The sequence below is a fragment of the Trichomycterus rosablanca genome, chromosome 1 (genome assembly GCF_030014385.1).
Source record: "Trichomycterus rosablanca isolate fTriRos1 chromosome 1, fTriRos1.hap1, whole genome shotgun sequence".
Classification (NCBI taxonomy): domain Eukaryota; kingdom Metazoa; phylum Chordata; class Actinopteri; order Siluriformes; family Trichomycteridae; genus Trichomycterus; species Trichomycterus rosablanca.
This window is the reverse complement of record NC_085988.1, coordinates 78,139,892-78,161,707: the sequence shown is the minus strand read 5'-3', so window position 1 is coordinate 78,161,707 and position 21,816 is coordinate 78,139,892. Positions and strand designations below refer to the sequence as shown.

The 21,816-nt window shown below is 38.7% G+C and overlaps 1 protein-coding gene across 2 annotated transcripts in view; it reads left to right on the top strand.

Annotated features, from left to right (window-relative positions):
- tafa5a (TAFA chemokine like family member 5a) overlaps positions 1 to 20,318 on the top strand; it is a 229,416-nt gene extending 209,098 nt beyond the window's left edge. The window contains exons 4-5 of one of the 2 annotated variants that reach the window (XM_063006828.1): positions 245 to 372; positions 19,758 to 20,318. In XM_063006828.1, the coding sequence (XP_062862898.1) occupies positions 245 to 372; positions 19,758 to 19,766 (137 nt within the window). In that variant the 3' untranslated portion in view covers positions 19,767 to 20,318. Of the gene's footprint in view, positions 1 to 244; positions 373 to 571; positions 650 to 19,757 lie in introns of those variants that run through there. The other variant, XM_063006819.1, reaches the window with a different exon arrangement.
- The last annotated feature ends 1,498 nt before the right edge of the window (positions 20,319 to 21,816 follow it).

Genomic DNA, 21,816 nt, shown 5'->3' with positions numbered 1-21,816 from the left:
TGTCTGTCTTTCTGTATGGCTGTCTGTCTATCTACATACACTGTATGGCCAAGAGTATGCGGACACTCCTCCTAATGATTGAATTTGGTTGTTTATGTCACATCCATTAATAACAGGTTATCAGTTCTTACTCTCATGTTAAATGTTATGAATCCCATTTGGTGTAAATTATCTTTTGATTTGCGTGTTTTCATGTTTGTACTGTGTATATGATGTTTATCTCCTGCCTCGTCTTCTCCTCCAGCTCGTATTGTGAGGACTAAGCAGTGGTGTGAGATGGTGCCATGTCTGGACGATGAAGGCTGTGACCTTTTGGTAAATAGATCAGGCTGGACTTGCACACAGCCCGGAGGCCGGATCAAAACTACTACGGTAAGACTCTTTACATCATACCATCTCAAACCAGAAAAAAAAGAAAAAAATACTGAAAATGTTTTGTCAAGACAGGGATAGAGCCTAATTCTGCTTTTTAATACAGCTTTGCAGACGGGATGAACCTCAGATATTTCTTTTTTTTTTTTTTGGTCAACTACATTTCATTTATTAATAAACATCCATTCCTGCATTTCAGGCCTGCAACACATTCCAAAAAAAGTTGGGACAGTAAAGCATTTACCACTTTGTAATGTTGACATTCCTTTTCACCACACTTAAAAGACGTTTTGGCACCGAGGAGACCAAGTGATTTCAGCTTTTCAGCTTTCTTCCTGCAAACACGTCTTAAGATGTGCAACAGTACGGGGTCGTCGTTGTCGCATTTCTCCACACATTCTCTGTTGGAGACAGGTCAGGACTGCAGGCTGGTCAGTCCAGTACCCGTACCCTCTTCTTCCACAACTATGCCTTTATAATGTGTGGAGCATGTGGTTTTGCATTGTCTTGTTAAAAAATTTATGGACGTCCCTGGAAAAGATGACGTCTTGAAGGCAGCATATGTTGCTGATTCATCTGACCACAATACACGTTGCCACTGTGTGATGGTCCATCCTAGATGCCTCCGATGCTGCTTCTGGACATGGTTAACATAATTATTATTATTTGTTTGTTTATTTTGGTTGCTTTGGTCATATGTTATAGCCTTCTTGCTGCTGCAATAGTGACTCCTATCTATCAGTCAAGGTCCCAGAACAAACGGTGGAAAAATACTCTTTACTAGGAGAGCTGGAGACAAACAGGAAGATGCTTCTGTAAAAACTGCACAGTACCCTGCTGAATAGTGCAGTACCAGTTAAGTTTAAATACACCATGCAGCAGGTGGAATGTAAAATGCTGTGAAACGCCTCCACAAATTACTATAAAAATAGGGTTAGGGTTAGATAAATAGATTATATAAAAATAGATTACATAAAATAGATAAACTAAAAAAAGGCTTTAAAAATAGACCATATTGTATTATTTCATTTGTTAATCTTCGTTAAACACTTAATCATGATTGGGGTCTCAGTGGGTCAGGCATCAATTGAAAACACAGGACGTAAGACAGGAACATACTTTAGACAGGACACCCATCCATCCACAGGGACAACACACTAACCCATTCACTGACTTTCTCGCATAAAAGCACTGAATGATGGATGATGGTTGATGCTGTGTGTAAATGAGAAAATAAATGAAAAGGTAAAAATTCACACCTTTGTCTATGCTGTCATCTGCAATTAAAACGCTTTAATTTGTGCTTATTCGTCCTGCCCTGCTCATTTGCATCTCATCTGCTCTCTTAATATCATTTGGTGCACTTTAGCCAGGTAAGGGCATCTCACTGGCACAGCCATCATTTTTAATTCATCTGCCAACTAACCTGCTGACCACGTTCTCAAAGAAAATATTCATTTGGTTATTTTCATGGCTAGGCTACTACTTTTTATCAGATCATTTTAAAATCTTAGTCCTACTATTTTTTCTTATTCTTACTAATGATTTTTATGAGGTGGTCAATAACAATGCAATGTAATATTAGAGATGCTAAAATATAATACTGACTAAATTTGTTTTGTTTTATTAGGTGTTTTTATTTAAATTTATGTTGTGTGATATTATGTAGATGTGTGTATATTTTATGTTATGTAATGTTTTTGGAAAGCACTTTGTGATTCTTATCTGTAAAAATTGCTATATAAATAAATTTTACTTTTTTTTTCAACTTACATTTCCCAGACTTTCTTAAATTAGTAGCATCTTTAATAGTATCAGTTTAGGTCTGTCATTATAGAAAACACAGCTTTTCATTTTTAAAACGCTACAAAACCAAAATACCTCAAACATAATCTAAAGTTTCAAACATAATCTAAAGTTATGGGCACACATACAGAACAAAACCCTCATTATATTGTGTGGACCTCAGGAAATCTATTAGAAAATTAGGAATTTAAGTGCTACAAGTATAAATACAGTCCTTTCTGTGCGGAGTTTGCATGTTCTCCCCGTGTCTGTGTTGGTGTCCTTCGGGAGCTCCGGTTTTCTCCAACAGTCCAAAAACAAGACATTTTTCTTATACTATTTTCTTTAATTGACATTTAATAAAAATAACACGTGTGATGCCAGAGGAAGTGCAGAAGTGTGTAAGTGTGATTATATACAGTTTGTCACTGTGTCTTTGGCTCCGATCCGTCCTGAATTTTCCTTATTTTCGCTGCTGGGAATAAAGTAGCTGGCAGAGCTGAACATTACTGCTGATGCATGCCAAGTTTTAATAGACAGGTTAAGGAAGGACAGAGTGCAGGGAAATTGCGGTAACAAGTGCACCCGCCTGAAATAAGCTTGCTTAACTCTATTACACAGTATTGCACAGTATTACACAGTGTATTATGAAGTAACTATTAAGAAAAGAGGCAGTAATTAGTAGGGTTGCACTAGAAAATTATATATGGTAAAAAAACTGGTCTGATTTATGGCTTAGAATAATAACGTTTACATTTATAATTCTGCTCTGAAGGGAAGTTGAACACAGCATGGCTGAGACAAACTGCCTTTAGAAAACCCAATTTTCACTGTAAAGAGGGAAAAAAAAGTGGATGAAGCTATTTTCAGCTAAAAGAGCGCTCAGATATAAAACCCAGGTGTAGCACTGTGCTAGATATGAATAAACACTCATTAATGCAGTTCTTTTTTTCCTCTTATGTAGTTCTCTGTGGAGACATAAAAGTGAAATGTCTGATTGCAGCCGCCTCAGTTTAAACGGCAAAGCAGCCAACATTTGTCTTTTAAAGCTTTGACCATCTCAGGCCAGAGGAGGCCTAATTACGACCATTTAACTGATCATTTATGTAACGTAGGTGGCCAGTTTAGTGAACCTTCTTGTAAGAACTAGTCACAGTCAGTAATTTCTACACTCACTGTTCGTTTTATCAGCTCCACTTACCATATAGAAGCACTTTGTACTTCTACAATTACTGACTGTAGTCCATCTGTTTCTCTGCATGCTTTGTTAGCCCCCTTTCATGCTGTTCTTCAATGCTCAGGACTCTCCCAGGACCACCACAGAGTAGGTATTAGTTGGGTGGTGGGTCATTCTCAGCACTGCAGTGACACTGACATGGTGGTGGTGTGTTAGTGTGTGTTGTGCTGGTATGAGTGGATCAGACACAGCAATGCTGATGGAGTTTTTAAACACCTAACTGTCACTGCTGGACTGAGAATAGTCCACCAACCAAAAATATCCAGAATCCTGTGACCACTGATGAAGGTCTAGAAGATGACCAACTCAAACAGCAGCAATAGATGAGCAATTGTCTCTGACTTTACATCTACAAGTTGGACCAATTAGGTAGGAGTGTCTAATAGAGTGGACAGTGAGTGGACACGGTATTTAAAAACTCCAGCAGCGCTGCTGTGTCTGATCCACTCATACCAGCACAACATACACTAACACATCACTGCAGTGTTGAGAATGATCCACGACCTAAATAATGCCTGCTCTGTGGTGGTCCTGTGAGGGTCCTGATCATTGAAGAACAGGGTGAAAGCAGGCTAAAAATTATGTGGACTAGATAGATGGGAATAGATGGACTACAGTCGGTAATTGTAGAACTACAAAGTGGAGCTGATAAAATGGACAGTGAGTGTAGAAACAAGGAGGTGGTTTTAATGTTATAGCTGATCAGTGTGTGTTTGCTGTAAAATGGCGTAGTAGGTGGGCATAATTCTGCATGATTCTAACTGGTGCCCCCTGCCTGTATCTATGGCAGGTGGGCCTGTTACTTAGGAACACTTAGAAGGATGTTGTTTTTCACTGGCTCTTGTTTTCTGATGTGGGCGTAACTAGCCGTGTTCCTCATCTAACATGTACTATGTTGGAGAGATAAATAATAAGAACCGATCGATAAAATACAACATGTGTGGTTCATTAATGACTGTTAAAAAACTTCACAAAAAAGGCCGGCTTGGTGGGGGTAGTAGAAGGATAGCAGAGTGTAGCCCCATCAGAGCTGGGGTGCATGCTGGGCCCAGTGTAATTGATCCCTTTGGGCCTGCTCGGCACCGCAGGACACATCCCAAACCCTGGGTTGAATAGAGAGGCCTCCGAGACAGCAGCTGCTTTTCTCTGCGAGCGCTTGTGGCCGCTGCAGACCATTAACTCCCACTCCAATCTCTAATCCAGAGCAGCCAAGTCAGCAGTCCAGCTCCAGCAACTCCATTCTCAGTCTCTGAGGTAAAGAAAACACATCATTTCATGTTCAGTCATGTCGAGCAGGGATTTTCTCCAAGTTTTACTTGCTCCAACTAGTGTTATCATTGAGGCGTTGTAAGATTAAGGAAGACATCTTTATAATCTATACATTAAGCATCTTAATACATTATATGGTCTAAGGTATATGGACACACCTAACTATAAGTTTGTTGGTCAGCCTATTCCAAAACCCTAGAGGATGGATACCAATCAGGCATAACATTATGAACACCTTCCTAATATTGTGTTGGTCCCCGTTTTGCTGCCAAAACAGCCCTGAATAGACCTCTGAAGGTGTGCTGTGGTATCTAGCACCAGGATGTTAGCAGCAGATCCTTTAACTCCTGAAAGTTGTGAGGTGGGGCCTCCATGGATCAGACTGGTTTGTCCAGAACATCCCACAGATACTCGATTGGATTGAGATCTGGGGAATTTGGAGGCCAAGTCAACACTTCAAATTCATTGTTGTGCTCCTCAACCCATTCCTGAAGCATTTTTGCTTTGTGGCAGGGCGCATCATCCTGCTGAAAGAGGCCACAGCCATCAGGGAATACCGTTTACATTGAAAGGGTGAACATGATCTGGAACAATGCTTTCGTAGGTGGTACGTGTCAAAGCAACGTCCCAATTGCCCAAAGCATCACACTGCCTCCACCAGCTTGCCTTCTTCTCATAGTGCATAGTGCAAGTAAGCGATGCACACGCACCCGGCCATCCACGTGATGTAAAAGAAAACGTGATTCATCAGACCAGGCCACCTTCTTCCATTGCTCTGTGGTCCAGTTCAGATGCTCACGTGCCCATTGTTGCCGCTTTCGGCAGTGGACAGGGATCAAGACTCTGCAGGCTGCATTTCATAGCAAAGTCTTAATTTGCATATGTTGGTGCTGAAAAGGGTTTTCTGAAGTACTATCAAACCCATTTTACAGAAAAATGTCAGTCACATCATTACAGAACCATGTCAGATTTTAATGAAGTGCAGTCTGAGGGATCGAAGGTCACAGCTATTCAGACAGCCATTCACTTAAGGTTATGCACGGATGTCAGATTCTCTATAAGTTCAGATTCTCTATATCCATATTTCTGTGTATTAATGATATAGTATTATGGTAAAATCCTTGAAATAATTGCAATAATGCATTAAGAAACCGGCATGACAAGATGGTGCCGGTTCCTCCTCCACAACATCAGGAAGATTCAGCCATTTCTCTCCATGGAAACTACTTAGATTCTTGTCCAGTCACTTGTAATCTCTCGACTGGACTACTGCAACTCCCTCCTGGCAGGTGCTCCTATGTCCACTATTAAACCCTTGCAACTCATTCAGAATGCAGCTGCTTGCCTGGTTTTTAACCAACCTTAACACTGCCACATCACCCCACTGCTGCATTCTCTTCACTGGCTTCCTGTAGCTGCACGCATTCAGTTTAAAACACTGATGCTCGCCTACAAAGCCAAAAATGGACCAGCCTCAAGTAACCTTCAAGGTCTAATCAAAGCCTGCTCTGTACCACGCAACCTCCGAGCCACTAGCCTCAACTGACTTGATCCTCCATCCAGGACTCGAGGAAGACAAGCATCAAGGCTCTTCTCTGTACTTGTACCCAAGTGGTGGAACAAACTTCCTCTGTCTGAAAGTACCATGGGTACAATTGCCTTCCCTGTGGTGGATGGGACCTTTCAGCAAGACAATGCGACATGTCATACAGCTTGAAATGTCCGACATTGGTTGGAAGAGCATGACCAAGACTTCCAAGTACTACCCTGGCCCCCTAATTCCCCAGACTTGAACTCAACTGAGCTTCTGTGGGACCACCTTGATCGTCGTGTTTGCTCTGTGGATCCTCCCCTACGCCCCCTCCAGCAGCTGTGGGATGCACTGCAGTCAGCGTGGCTCCAGATACCTGTGACAATCTACCAGGACCTTATTGAGTCACTCCCAGTCCGTCTAGCTGCTGTTCGTGCTGCACACAGCACGATTACTCTGGATATTAGCTGGTGGTCATAACAATGAGACTCGACTGTGTATATTTTTACTATATGCTGTTTTCAGTTAACCGTCTGTAAAGTACAGTTCCCAAATCACTGCTATTCTGATTTGCATTTAAACTACTGTCCCAACTTAATTTGGCATTGGGTTTGTGCAACTACCCAAATGTACTAAATAAAAGTACAGAAGGTTCTTCCAGACCAGTGTACTGAATAATACAGTTATTGGTGTATTATAAATATTACAAAAGTAGATCAGGTCCAGCGAATTTGATTTTGAATAAAGCTGACATGAGGAAAAGATCTAAGTTAAGTCCACTGTTCCAAAAACGACTGCAGTGGTCTTTAATATGGTCATAAATCATTCACAGTGAGGGGTCCGGTGGCTCTGTTATATTTTGAGGGGTCATTTTGCTAGCATGGCTTCGGTTTACTTACCTCCTTAGAGAAGTGCTTAAGGGCTTTTTCTTCTTGCATGACGGTCTTTAAACACACAACAACCATGTCAGGTTTTCTCTACCATGGACAGACACACTCATGTTTCAGCAGTGTGTTATTTTAAGGGTGCTTGGATGATATCTGAACATCTGGACGCACTTCTTCTTAGCATATTACATTATTAAACATTCTGCACCACTAGATTCTTCACCACCAGATTAATCATATAAGTTGCAGCGTAGATTTATTTGACCCAGCATAATTCCAGAAAACCCACAATAATCTTAAATAACCTGTTAAGACTCATTAGGCAGGCTGAGAATTACTGTCATTAAGAACTGTCAGCTGATGACAAATTACAGAGCATTATAAATTATTGGATTCAAAATAATCAAGCAAAAAATTTACTTTTTGGCCAAAATCTGGTATTTTAGGAGGATACAGAGGCAGCGTTTAAAAAAGAATAACTTGATTATTTTAAGCATAGGAGTGACGAATGCATTTAAGCTGTGAGAAAGCCTGTGGCTTGTGTAGATTAAAGAATGACTTCTACTAAGTATCAGAAAATTACAAAGCAAATGTGACGTGACTAAACTAATTGTAAAAAAGGCCTCTTCGTCAAAATAATGATCCAAAGTGTAAAAGCTAAAGCTTTTGGGATGGTCTTTACAGTTCCCTGACATTAACATCATCAAAAATGGGATAAGATCTAAAATATCTACGCATGCAAGACCCATGAACTGTTCATTATTCAATGACATCCATGACATCCTTGATCAGGATCCAGCTTTCCTGACATTATGCATGCCCATATTACATCGATGAGGCATAACATTATGACCACCCTTCTAATATTGTGTTGGTCCCCCTTTTGCTGCCAAAACAGCCCTGCAACTGCGATGCACTGTGTATTCTAACTCTAACTTTCAGGACACCCAGGGACGCTGTACATCTACAGGCCTAAAACAGCATGGAAATTAATTTACATAAATAAACACATAAATAAATAAAAATAAATAATTAAATAAATAAAGTGAATTGTGCTTAATTTGAATGTGTGTAGCAGTTAACTTAAAATATAATGTTATGGAAAATGTTGTGCTTAATATAATGTGGATATTAGTATTATGCTGTTTGTGCATTAAAGCCTTATAGTCATGTTGTTGCTTGAGATGTGATTGGGAGTGGAATGCACAGAGATAACACGTCTGTTGTTAAGCTGTTGTAAAATGTTGTAAGCAGATAAGAAAAAAAACAGTTATCACAGACTGCATACTGCTGTAAGAACCCACAATTGTGTTGAAATAAATATTTTTTATTTCAGTCCGTTGGTACCGTTTGACTTCTTTTGAATTCTTTCCAGATTAATTGGAGACACTGAATTGTCCTATAGGTACCTGGCCGCTAGGATGCATAAACCAGTCCCAAGCCCGAATAAATAGGGAGGGTTGTGTCAGGTAGGGCATCCGGTGTAAAAACTTTGCCAAATCAATAATGCGGATCACAATCCACCAGCGACCCCTAACGGGAGCAGCCGAGGAAATAGAGAGAGTTTAGTTAGTTAGTTAGATAGTTAGATATTTTTTTAAATATAACTGACAAAAAAATTTAACTGAGGACCACAATATTGCATTTGTACTGTTTGGACAATAAACAGAAACATATGAACGGCACAAGAGGCTCAGGATGCTTTGGTGCATAGCTTATAGACCTCTCTGTAAGAATGCGCCACTTGGTGGACCTACACAATATTATGCAGGTGGTTTTAATGTTATGGCTGATCAGTGTATATACTGCAGGAGGAAAGACGATTGTGCTTTACGTCAATGTAAATTTTGCCTTTTCCTAATAAATCATACAAGTTCACATGCTTAGATGCAGAAGAAAAAAAAATATATAGGAATTTGTACAAAGCCGACACCATTACCATCCTGAAACAACAATGACACGTACCGGTGTGTGCTGTGAACGTAGCATGGTACAGACATCCCCAGCTCTAATTAAGACAAATGCACCTTGGAAAACTGATCTATTTAAAAATGTGAGGTGATACCGTAATGGATGGTGTGATGATAAAAAAGATGTCCTATTTGTCCTTAGTGCACAAGCCCCAGGTGTATACTCTTGCAGACCAAAGAGAAAAAAAATCCATGTGAACTGCATTAGGGCGGCACATCGATTCTGGTGCTATTAAGTCGTAGCGTCCTCGTATGTCCGGAAAGTCCTAAAAGTTCAAGGATGAATGTTAAAGAATCAGGACGAAGGTGATTACTGCACGCACAGTCGACGATGTAACAGCAATAAAGATTTCTAACACACAACGTACCATCTGATATCATTATTACCTGGCCTACTAACAACAGCGCTGGAAATAAAACCGCTGTCCTACATTCTATTGTTAAGAAATTTAAAGTGCTGCAGAAATACCAGCATAAGTATTTTTTCACCATGCTTTTTTCAGTGAAATCAAATGGCAGAGTGGGTTATTTTTGCTCCCAGTACAGAGGATAGCTTTGTCAAGATTTACTTTAACTCCAGTGTAGACTCTGTGTAGATGTGTAGATGTTTCATTGAATCTTTTTCATGCATTATCAATACGTGATGATGCTCAGGGTTGCGGTGGATCCAGTTTCCCTGGACTCATGGGCGTAATGCAGTAAAACACTCCAAACAGGGCGCTCATCTATCACAGGGCCTCAGCCACCTCCCACCTAAGACATCATGTCTGTATGTAAATGCCTAACTGACCAGTAGCATGACCAGTGGTACCCCTGGATATTTGACCCCTGGATCCCAGAAGTATTGGGCTAGTGGAATTTACTGCTGCACCACTTGAGTGCTCACATCTTAAATTTATTAGGAAAAACACATAATAAAATATTACTAGTATAGAATTTAGGATGCTGCTGAAAATAATTTAGCACACAGCTGAAATCGGACATTTACACAATTATAAGGGACATGTACTATATATCATAAAGATTTTTTGATATATTTTGAAATTGTTTTATGTCTAAAAAAAAAATTAATTAGTTATTCAGATTGAACATGCATTAAACAGCAATGCAAATTATAAATATTACATTCTAAATAATTGCATTATGTCTTTCAACCTCAATATTGCATTAAATCCTTGTTAGAGCCCAGTGGTGACGTTTCTGTGTTCACATAAATATGGTAGTTTGACTGGTCTATTCCAAAAAGTAAAAAAATATATGATTGTATGTATTTTTCACTTTCACATCTATTGTAATTTAGTTTTAGTAGGTGTATAAAACAATAAATACAATTATTAATCAATAAATAAACATGAAATAGGGCTAAAAAAAAGAAATCAAAACTGTTATCTTATGCTGTTAGGACATTTGAACTTCAGTACCTCCTAAACCATATTAGGGAAACATACATCCACATCTCTACTGCACTCTGTGTATCGCTACTCCTGTATGCCCAATAAACTTCACACTCATTCAGCTTGAACCTGTGTGTGTGTCTGACTTTCTCTTGCCAGAATAGAGAAATCACCTTAACACTCACAAGTACTGAAGGGAACAACTTTGAACATCATATGAACATCTTATAGAACATCATCTCTTTGACATTTGACCTTTCAGTCAGATCCAAGAACCACCAAAACAGGTCTGCTTTAAAATAGAAGCAGCTGAAATACAGGCATTACTCTTCACGCTAAAGCAAGCTTTTTATCATCATGGTCTATATAGCTGTCATGCATTATAAAGCTCAGGTGAAGTTTGTCAGAAAGCAAAAAAAAAGAGAGCAGTGATGGCATAGTTACCTTTAAAAAGTAACTTAGTTACTTTATTGATTACTTGATTTTAAAAGTAACTAAGTTACTTTATTGATTACTTGATTTTAAAAGTAACTTAGTTACTTTATTGATTACTTGATTTTAAAAGTAACTTAGTTACTTTATTGATTACTTGATTTTAAAAGTAACTAAGTTAGATTACAAGTTACTTTATTAGTTACATTCAGCAGTTGCCGTAATGCAACTGGAGCTGCGTAGGCGATTGAAGCGGAATAAGAAACAAGAAAGATAACGGAAAACGGAGTCCTCTGTTCACAAGTGTAAGTAAGATAAATAAAATAAAATTTTTAAAGACAAATAAATAACAAAAAGACGATAAATATCAAAAATGTTGGGGTTTGTAATAAGTCTGTAACTATGGTGATATTACGTCATCACGTCCCCACGTGTAGTACGTAGCGGTGTTGTGTGCATACTGCACACTTCTGTACTGAAAGTATGTACTTCTTTACCGGCCGAGTAGTGCATACTTCCTCCAATCTAGTGCATACTCTGTAAGTATGCGATTTCGGACGCAGCTCGTGACTTAATTGTCGCATAGGCCAGACGTCACTCCCCGAGACGCAAAAATAGTAACGCACAGTAACTTGGATAAGTAACTTTAATCTGATTACTGGATTGGAAATAGTAACGCGTTAGATTACTTGTTACTGAAAAATGTGGTCAGATTAGAGTAACGCGTTACTAAGTAACGCGTTACTGACATCAGTGGTAGAGAGATATTTGATGCACAACAACCACTTAAGCCATGATAATATGAAACGACTGATTTTTACTGCACCACAAAGGTCAACTGGACTAAATAGTTTAGTACCCTGCACAGTTTGTCTTTAAAGTTTTCATAAACATAAATCTTGCGTTGCCATAAACACTGGTAATAAAAACGCTTTTTTCAGGTAGGAATGTTAGCCACCTGAATTGATGCAGCACAGTTTTTATTTTACTTACACCAGGGCACAATTCCAACAGTTACATTATTATTTCTCTTAATAAACAGCACAGTGAATGTCTCACTGATACTCATCTCATTCCCCTTTATTGTCAACTTTGCTAAAAATGAAGCAGCATAATTATTATAAAAGCCCTACTGAACCTAAACAGATTTACTAAAAAACGGCCATTTTTCCCCCCAATTTTTTGCTCTAATCTAGTCGTATCCAATTACCCTGATTGCGTTACGCTTCACCTCTACCGATACAACCCTCCACTTCTGACTGAGGAGATTCGCAACTGACACACGCCCCCTCCAACACGTGTGCAGTAACGACTGCATCTTTTAACCTGCACAAGGCGAGTTCATATGTGGATCAGCCTTGTGCACAGAGAGCCACACCATGATCAGCATTATTCCCCAACTCGGCACAGGTGCCATCAATCAGCCAGCAGAGGTCATAATTGCACCAGTTATGAGGAACCCTGGTCCGGCTCATCCCACCCTGTAAACAACAGCCAATCATTGTTCATGTAGTCGCCCAGCCCAGACGGATGGCAGAGCTCAAGTGGGAACCAGAACCGGTTAACAGAATCAAGTATTCAACCACTTCTGTTTTTGAAAGATAAAGCTTTGAGACATCTACGGTAATACCAATTTCCTGACTGCAGGCCAGGCAAAGTGCCCATGCTTGCCCACATGAGAAAGCACCTACAACTGGCACGCAGGCATCAGAACTGAACATTGCAGCAATAGAAAAAGGTTGATTGGTCTGATCAAGATGTGGATGGCCAGGCATTTACCTTGAGAAGGTACAGTACCAGGATGCTCTAATTTAAAGCATCTGCTGCCCTAATACTAAATATGCATCCTGCATCCTGGTAATATGCTTTTTGCGGGACGGGTTTTGACCAGAGGATTGTGGGTAATGTTTATAATGTGTATTAGTTTGGATTAGTGTCTATGTGGAGTGAATTCATCAGAGTTTGTGGTCGGAGCAAGTGAAGAATCTATCATTTCTGTGTTTTATGTTGCGATTGCTTTATTTAGAAATAAACATATTGAATTATTTATATTATAAATCTTCCCCATGGAAAGAAATATCATATTCTAGAAATGTTGACACCACACTTACAGACATTTAATGTTGCATCATTCTGCTGACGGATGTTACTTGTTACTAAGCTTTGCAGACGTTGTTATTTTTTACACTCATAGATCAGCTTATCCAGGTGGACTAGGTGGATAATAAAATATACACTGATCAGCCATAACATTACAACCACCTCCTTGTTTCTACACTCACTGTCCATTTTATCAGCTCCACTTACAATATAGAAGCACTTTGTAGTTCTACAATTACTGACTGTAGTCCATCTGTTTCTCTACATATCTTTTGACCCTGCTTTCACCCTGTTCTTCAATGGTCAGGACCTCCACAGGACCACCACAGAGTAGGTATTATTTGGGTGGTGGATCTTTCTCAGCACTGCAGTGACAATGACATGGTGGTGTTGTGTTAGTGTGTGTTGTGCTGGTATGAGTGGATCGGTCCACTCACTGTCCACTCTATTAGACACTCCTACCTGGTTGGTCCACCTTGTAGATGTAAAGTCAGAGACGATCGCTCATCTATTGCTGTTGGCTGGATATATTTTTGGCTGGTGGACTGTTCTCAGTTCAGCAGTGACAGTGAGGTGTTTAAAAACTCCATCAGCGCTGCTGTGTCTTATCCACTCATACCAGCACAACACACACTAACACACAACAACCATGTCAGTGTCACTGCAGTGCTAAAAAATGACCCACCACCCAAATAATACCTACTCTGTAGTGGTCCTGGGCGAGTCCTGACCATTCAAGAACGGCATGAAAGGGGGCTAACAAAGCATGAAGAGAGACAGACGGACTACAGTCAGTAATTGTATAACTACAAAGTGCTCCTGTATGGTAAGTGGAGTTGATAAAATGGACAGTGAGTCTAGAAACAAGGAGGTGGCTTTAATGTTATAGCTGATCAGTGTATATTTTGGTATAATAATAAATAAATATAAAAAAAAAACTGAGAGGTTAAAGAAGATCGACCGTCTAGCCCGGGGTGACATTTTCAAATATGGAGTCGTATAAGTTCATTCAGCCGAAATGTCATCTCGAGGCCATATGCTTCAGTGGGCTTGTTTACAGTGAAACCACCCAGGTGAAAAGCTCCATATGTGCTGTGAATTACAGTCTCCATTTCTCTGGCTATAACTGTAAGTGTGTGTACGTACTTACACACCTCGCTCGACGATCTGCTACAGAGATGCAGAACACCCTCTACACCATGTGAAATTTTCTTCAAAGATCTGGTCTTTCCTGTGTGCTGATTTCCTCGCTAAGAAGAGGATCAGGATAGAAAAAATCAATATCTATTGATCGCGGTTTTCAAAGGGCCCAGCGGTGGGACCATCTGTGGCATTTAGAATAAACTAAATTTGCGTCGTCATGACAGGGTCTTTTCAGAAAGCTTCTTTGCTTTTTTTCTGTGTGTTGTGTCTCATAGGTGGTAAATGTGAGACCAATAAAGTCAAGTCAAATTTATTTTTATAGTGCTTTTTACAATAGACATTGTCTCAAAGCAACTTTACAGAATCCCAGGCCAAAAACTAATGTTGAGCAAGCCGAGGGCGACAGTGGCAAGAAAAAACTCCCCTAAAATTACAGGAAGAAACCTTGAGGGGAACCAGACTCAGCAGGGACCCATCCTCTTTGGGTGGGTGACCAATGTCTGTGTTTAAACAGTGAAAAGAGCTAGATTATTGGTTGTGGTCGAGTCTTGGAAAAATCTAAATGGACTTTTTGTTAAGTCTTACTAGAAGAATCTAAGTGGAAAGGACTGGAAGTTTTTGCATTATGGTTTTGAATATTAGGGATGTGTTGGTTTAAGGTCAAATGATTGTCCAGTATGATGGTCCAATATATGTTGGACCATATATATATATATATACAGTGTATCACAAAAGTGAGTACACCCCTCACATTTCTGCAAATATTTTATTATATCTTTTCATGGGACGACACTATAGACATGAAACTTGGATATAACTTAGAGTAGTCAGTGTACAACTTGTATAGCAGTGTAGATTTACTGTCTTCTGAAAATAACTCAACACACAGCCATTAATGTCTAAATGGCTGGCAACATAAGTGAGTACACCCCACAGTGAACATGTCCAAATTGTTCCCAAAGTGTCAATATTTTGTGTGACCACCATTATTATCACTGCCTTAACCCTCCTGGGCATGGAATTCACCAGAGCTGCACAGGTCGCTACTGGAATCCTCTTCCACTCCTCCATGATGACATCACGGAGCTGGTGGATGTTAGACACCTTGAACTCCTCCACCTTCCACTTGAGGATGCGCCACAGGTGCTCAATTGGGTTTAGTCCATCACCTTTACCTTCAGCTTCCTCAGCAAGGCAGTTGTCATCTTGGAGGTTGTGTTTGGGGTCGTTATCCTGTTGGAAAACTGCCATGAGGCCCAGTTTTCGAAGGGAGGGGATCATGCTCTGTTTCAGAATGTCACAGTACATGTTGGAATTCATGTTTCCCTCAATGAACTGCAGCTCCCCAGTGCCAGCAACACTCATGCAGCCCAAGACCATGATGCTACCGCCACCATGCTTGACTGTAGGCAAGATACAGTTGTCTTGGTACTTCTCACCAGGGCGCCGCCACACATGCTGGACACCATCTGAGCCAAACAAGTTTATCTTGGTCTCGTCAGACCACAGGGCATTCCAGTAATCCATGTTCTTGGACTGCTTGTCTTCAGCAAACTGTTTGCTGGCTTTCTTGTGCATCAGCTTCCTTCTGGGATGACGACCATGCAGACCGATGCAGTGTGCGGTGTATGGTCTGAGCATTGACAGGCTAACCTCCCACGTCTTCAACCTCTGCAGCAATGCTGGCAGCACTCATGTGTCTATTTTTTAAAGCCAACCTCTGGATATGACGCCAAACACGTGGACTCAACTTCTTCGGTCGACCCTGGCGAAGCCTGTTCCGAGTGGAACCTGTCCTGGAAAACCGCTGTATGACCTTGGCCACCATGCTGTAGCTCAGTTTCAGGGTGTTAGCAATCTTCTTAAAGCCCAGGCCATCTTTGTGGAGAGCAACAATTCTATTTCTCACATCCTCAGAGAGTTCTTTGCAATGAGGTGCCATGTCGAATATCCAGTGGCCAGTATGAGAGAATTGTACCCAAAACACCAAATTTAACAGCCCTGCTCCCCATTTACACCTGGGACCTTGACACATGACACCAGGGAGGGACAACGACACATTTGGGCACAATTTGGACATGTTCACTGTGGGGTGTACTCACTTATGTTGCCAGCTATTTAGACATTAATGGCTGTGTGTTGAGTTATTTTCAGAAGACAGTAAATCTACACTGCTATACAAGTTGTACACTGACTACTCTAAGTTATATCCAAGTTTCATGTCTATAGTGTTGTCCCATGAAAAGATATAATGAAATATTTGCAGAAATGTGAGGGGTGTACTCACTTCTGTGATACACTGTATATATATACACTGATCAGGCATAACATTAAAACCACCTCCTTGTTTCTACACTCACTGTCCATTTTATCAGCTCCACTTACCATGTAGAAGCACTTTGTAGTTCTACAATTACTGACTGTAGTCCATCTGTTTCTCTACATCAGGAATCTCCCAGGACCACTACAGAGCAGGTGTGTTAGTGTGTTAGTGTGTGTTGTGTTGGTATGAGTGGATCAGACACAGCAGCGCTGATGGAGTTTTTAAACACCTTACTGTCACAGCTGGACTGAGAATAGTCCACCAACCAAAAATATCCAGCCAACAGCGCCCTGTGGGCAGCGTCCTGTGACCACTGATGAAGGTCTAGTAGATGACCAACTCAAACAGCAGCAATAGATGAGCGATCGTCTCTGACTTTACATCTACAAGGTGGACCAACTAGGTAGGAGTGTCTAATAGAGTGGACAGTGAGTGGACACGGTATTTTAAACCTCCATCAGCACTGCTGAGTCTGATCCACTCATACCAGCACAACACACACTAACACACCACCACCATGTCATTGTCACTAAAGTGCTGAGAATGATTCACCACCTAAATAATACCTGCTCTGTGGTGGTCCTGTGGGGGTCCTGACCATTGAAGAACAGGGTGAAAGCAGGCTTAAAAAGTATGTAGAGAAACAGATGGACTACAGTCAGTAATTGTAGAACTACAAAGTGCTTCTATATGGTAAACAGAGTGTAGAAACAAGGAGGTGGTTTTAATGTTATGGCTCATATGTGTGTATATAGCATTAATTATATTTAAATCTGGCTTCATGAGGTTTAATTTGGTCAGAGGCAGATGAGAAGTCTTTGCACTGTGTCATGAACTCAGATTACTGTGTTATGTAATTCTTGTTCCCCATCCCAGCTGCAAATTTTACACATACAGTAAAATTTACAGATACAGTACATCACCCATCATTAATCACCAGTGAACAGTAGGACTCTCAATCTTTCAATCCAAGAATTAATGTACTCTATACTAACAGCACTGGCTATAATTACAGAAGAGTTACAGTAGGGTGTTGAAAATACGTTGACCTTGTCTTTAGCTTCAATCCATCAGAGTATTTCCATCAATTCTCTACCCGAGCGTGTGCCATTACCCTATTAAAACGAGGTTCATTTCGATCCTGATTGCTTCATCCCTACTGCTTTATACTTAGACAGGGCCATTTTAAGCCAACACCTGCCGCTATGATGCCAGTCTGCTCCCTGTGCAGTTGTCAAGAGTTCATTGTTATTAAACACATGTGCCATCTTGAAAGCACTTGGTGGCCTTATCACATTGGCAAAGGACCAGGCACCATCCAGATGGCATTGTGAGTTGCCAATATTCCTCTGGTAACAAAAGTCTTTTGACAGTTCTATGAAGTACCAAGTGACAGTTGAGATGATAAAACGATTTATCCTCATTTGACCTTGTTAATTTTACTAAGCGTTCAGGGTTATCCTGGACAGGGTTGTGAAGGGGTCCAAGAACAAGACAGGACCATAAACACACTTACACACTCAATCTAAGTGGCAGTTTGGGATAGCCAGTTTATATTTCTCATGAGAAGAACTCAAAACTTCTCACAGACATGGACCAGAGGTGCAGGTTGTGTATTCAATTAAAAGACTATCTGTGAAGTTGGACAGGAAGGCCTGACCTGCAATCTTTGTTTCAATTTAATCCAAAGGTTAAGGTCAGTTTCCCCACACCAAGCTTATTAAACCATGTCTATATGGACCTTAGAACAAGTAAGGGCCTTCCCCAAACTGTTGCTACAAAGTCATAGGCATATAATTTGTTTGATTGAAATCATTGTGATCATTTATGCACCCGTTGGCAATGGCTGTGTCTAAACTGAATATCTGAACTAAATAATGAAGACAGTCCATATACTTCTGGTTATGCTGTTTAATCTGTCTGTCTATTGATTAAGCCAGTTAGTCGGTCTGTGTGTCTGTCTATCTGCTTGTCTGTTTCGAGGCCCCTTGGCTAGATTGCTTTGTCTGTCTGTCTGTCTGTTTGTCTCTAGGTCTTTAGGTTAAGTGGGTATGCAGGTTTGGTCTGTCTGTCAAATAATAACTAATTCATATTTTTAGGTACACTGGTGATGCAGCAATAAATTACACTAAGGTTAGGGTTCAAATCCCCAGCTAGGGATGAAATCCCCAGTTGTACTATCAGCCGGTCGGGCGCCTACATGCATACATAATTGGCTATGTCTTAGGACAGATGGTGAGGCCTCACAAAGGATTGGCATCATGTGCTTGGTGTGTTACTGCACTGTGCTCAGTGATTCCATCAAAATCGGACCCACAGCAACTCCAGGATAAAGCAAACAGTTCTGAAAGCTAGTAAAAACATAGTAATAACATAAACATGAAATGAAATAAATGGAATACTTTGGACTAAAAGAGACTTTGTTTTAACTTTTTAATGAGATAAAAGCTTCTAAAACACAAAAAGAATGTTTTATTTTAATGTGTTTTAATGTTATTGGTTTTAATTGTTCTTTTTATCGTATTTTATTTTAGCTATAATCATAAAGTCGTAGTAGTTTATTCCGATCACAACCAAGGCAAAGCTAATGAATGTTATTGGTCTTTATTTATTTTTTAATTGATGTGACGCAACAGTATATTCCTAATTTTACCCTGTGGAGAAACATTTGCCTGCAAAATGTGAGTGAATGAGTTAAACATTCTTGAGGTGCTTTACATCTATTATAATCAGATAATCAATGTTGAATTTGGTCATAAATTGACATTTTATTGGTCATTATAAAAGTTGTCATGTACCGTTAATATGAAAATGATCATAGTTTGTAAAAAAGATTATTTCTTAAGGTTTTGTAGCTACAAGCTTAAGGTGTGGTGGCGTAATAATAATAATAATAATAATAATAATAATAATAATAATAATAATAATAATAATAATAATAGTAGTAGTAGTAGTAGTAGTAGTAGTAGTAGTAGTAAAATAATAATAATAATAGTAATGATAGTAATAATAATAGTGATAGTAATAATAATAACAATAATAATAATAATAATGATTATAATAATAAAAATAATATAATAATAATAACAATAATAATAATAATAAAAATAATAGTAATAATGATTATAGTAGTAGTAGTAATAATAATGATTATGATGATAATAATAATAATAATAATAATAATAATAATAATAATGATTATAGTAATAATAATAATAATAATCAACATTTACCAAAGGTACAGAGGTCCCTTTTTTCGACTTACTGTGTCTATTTATTTTAATTGTGTCCTTTTTGTCTTTGTGTATCTGCAGGTCTCCTAACAGCGGTCGAATCTTCAGAGGTGTGGAGAGTGTAACGTGGACTATATAAAAGTCAGATCTCTGCTCCCACCCACCTGCTGTAGATAACTCGCTGTCTGTCATCGGCTCGACGTCCACCTCCGACTGCCTGTCTGTAGCTCCGCTTTGTAAATGGGCAGTGTCCCCTAGTGCCACGGAGGACTTACATCCCCACAGCACCCTGCACAGCCTACTGGAAAAAAAAGAAATGAATAAAGAAGTGTAAGAGGTTCTGCAGTATTTAAGCTTCACTGCAGTGTGATTGATACACGATTTTTTCAGAGGACTTTTCAGAGGTGCTTTAGGTCTGGATTTTGGGTTTGGGCCTGCACATTGCTCGTGAATAGGCCTTCTGCTGGAGTCCGCCTTTGGCACTCAAACTATTTTTACAGACCAAAGAGGAAAAGGATTGAACAAACTACCAACTCAGCAATTGACGCCAAGAGGATGAGCTAAGCAAGAAATCTCACTGTTTTGAAACACTAGCAGTGTTTTGAGTAAATGGACTGACAGGACAGATTAAAATGAACAGAAATCGAGTAGTACCTTTAATACTTCACTTTTTTTTTTCAACTGGACTGGAACTTATACAAGCAGTGTATACATATGTGTAGAAAGTAAATCCAATTTATGTTTGTTTTTTTCAGTAGCAGCTTTTGGGACAATTTGCAATAAGCATGGTTGGTTACGAGTAAAGAGTACAAGCTCTGATTCTCATCAGACAAAAGCTGAATATTTAAAAAGAAAATATCATTTCAGATAGGGGCTGGACATCATTCAATGTATTTTGAAAGGCTTACAGTTATATATTTACCAGTTTTCTATGTCGTATCTTTGTAGAGAAGCTTATTTAACATGACAAATGTGGTGGAAATGGCAGTGATAGAATGTGGATAATAACGCTGTGTTACACGCCAGCCTGTCCTGCTCTTTCTCCAGCAGCTGTAGCCTTTCTCCTTTTACACTCATCTCACAACGTGACCACCACTTCTTCAGTACTAAACAGATGAAAGAAACAGGACAGCACACAGAGATGGAAAAAGAATTGATCGCCGAGAGCTGAACTTTATATCCCGGTTTATTATGCGGAGCCATGAAAATCGCTATTTGCTATCGTATTGTCAAGGTGTAGAAAAAAACACTGAGTCATTTCTCTATGGATTTTACCTAATTTATTTTTGTGCTTGTGTTTGTTTGCACAGTGCTGCCATCAGAGTGCTGACACATACAGAGAGAGTTCAGAGAGTCTTAGAATCATTTACATGAAAATACTTTTTTATTCTGAAATATTTTAAGAATAAATTAAATATGTGAAAAAAAAAGAAATGTTGCAACAAATAATAATTTCAATATTTAGTGGCTGGTGATCTTTTTATATATATATATTTTCTTTATGCTGTGTGTCATTGTTTGATGTGTTGCAATCTGGCTTAATTTTCAATAATAGTAATAAGAAGAAGAAGAAGAAGAAGAAGAGAAAGAAGAAGAAGAAGATAAAATATTGTTGCAATATAATAATTATTATTATTATTGTTATATAAATGTAAAATTTTATAATATTATTATTATTATATAAAATTTTATATGTATATAATAATAACAATAAGAAGAAAAAGAAGAAGAAAAGAAGAAATATTATTGCAATATAATAATAATTATTATTATTATATAAAAATAAAATTTTATATTATTATTATTATTATTTAAAATTTTATATTTGTATAGTAATAATAATAATAATAACAACATACATTTTCATATATAATTAATATAATTAATATTATTAGACTAAAATATTTCTTTATTATTATTATTATCAATAAATTATTGATTATTATTATTTTTAAATTATATAATTAATAATAATAACAACATACATTTTCATATATAATTAATATTATTAGACTAAACTATTTCTTTATTATTATTATTAATTATTATTATCGTCATCAATAAATTATTCATTATTATTAACTATTAATTATTTTTACATTATATTAACAATAATAATAATAACAACAAAATTTTCATA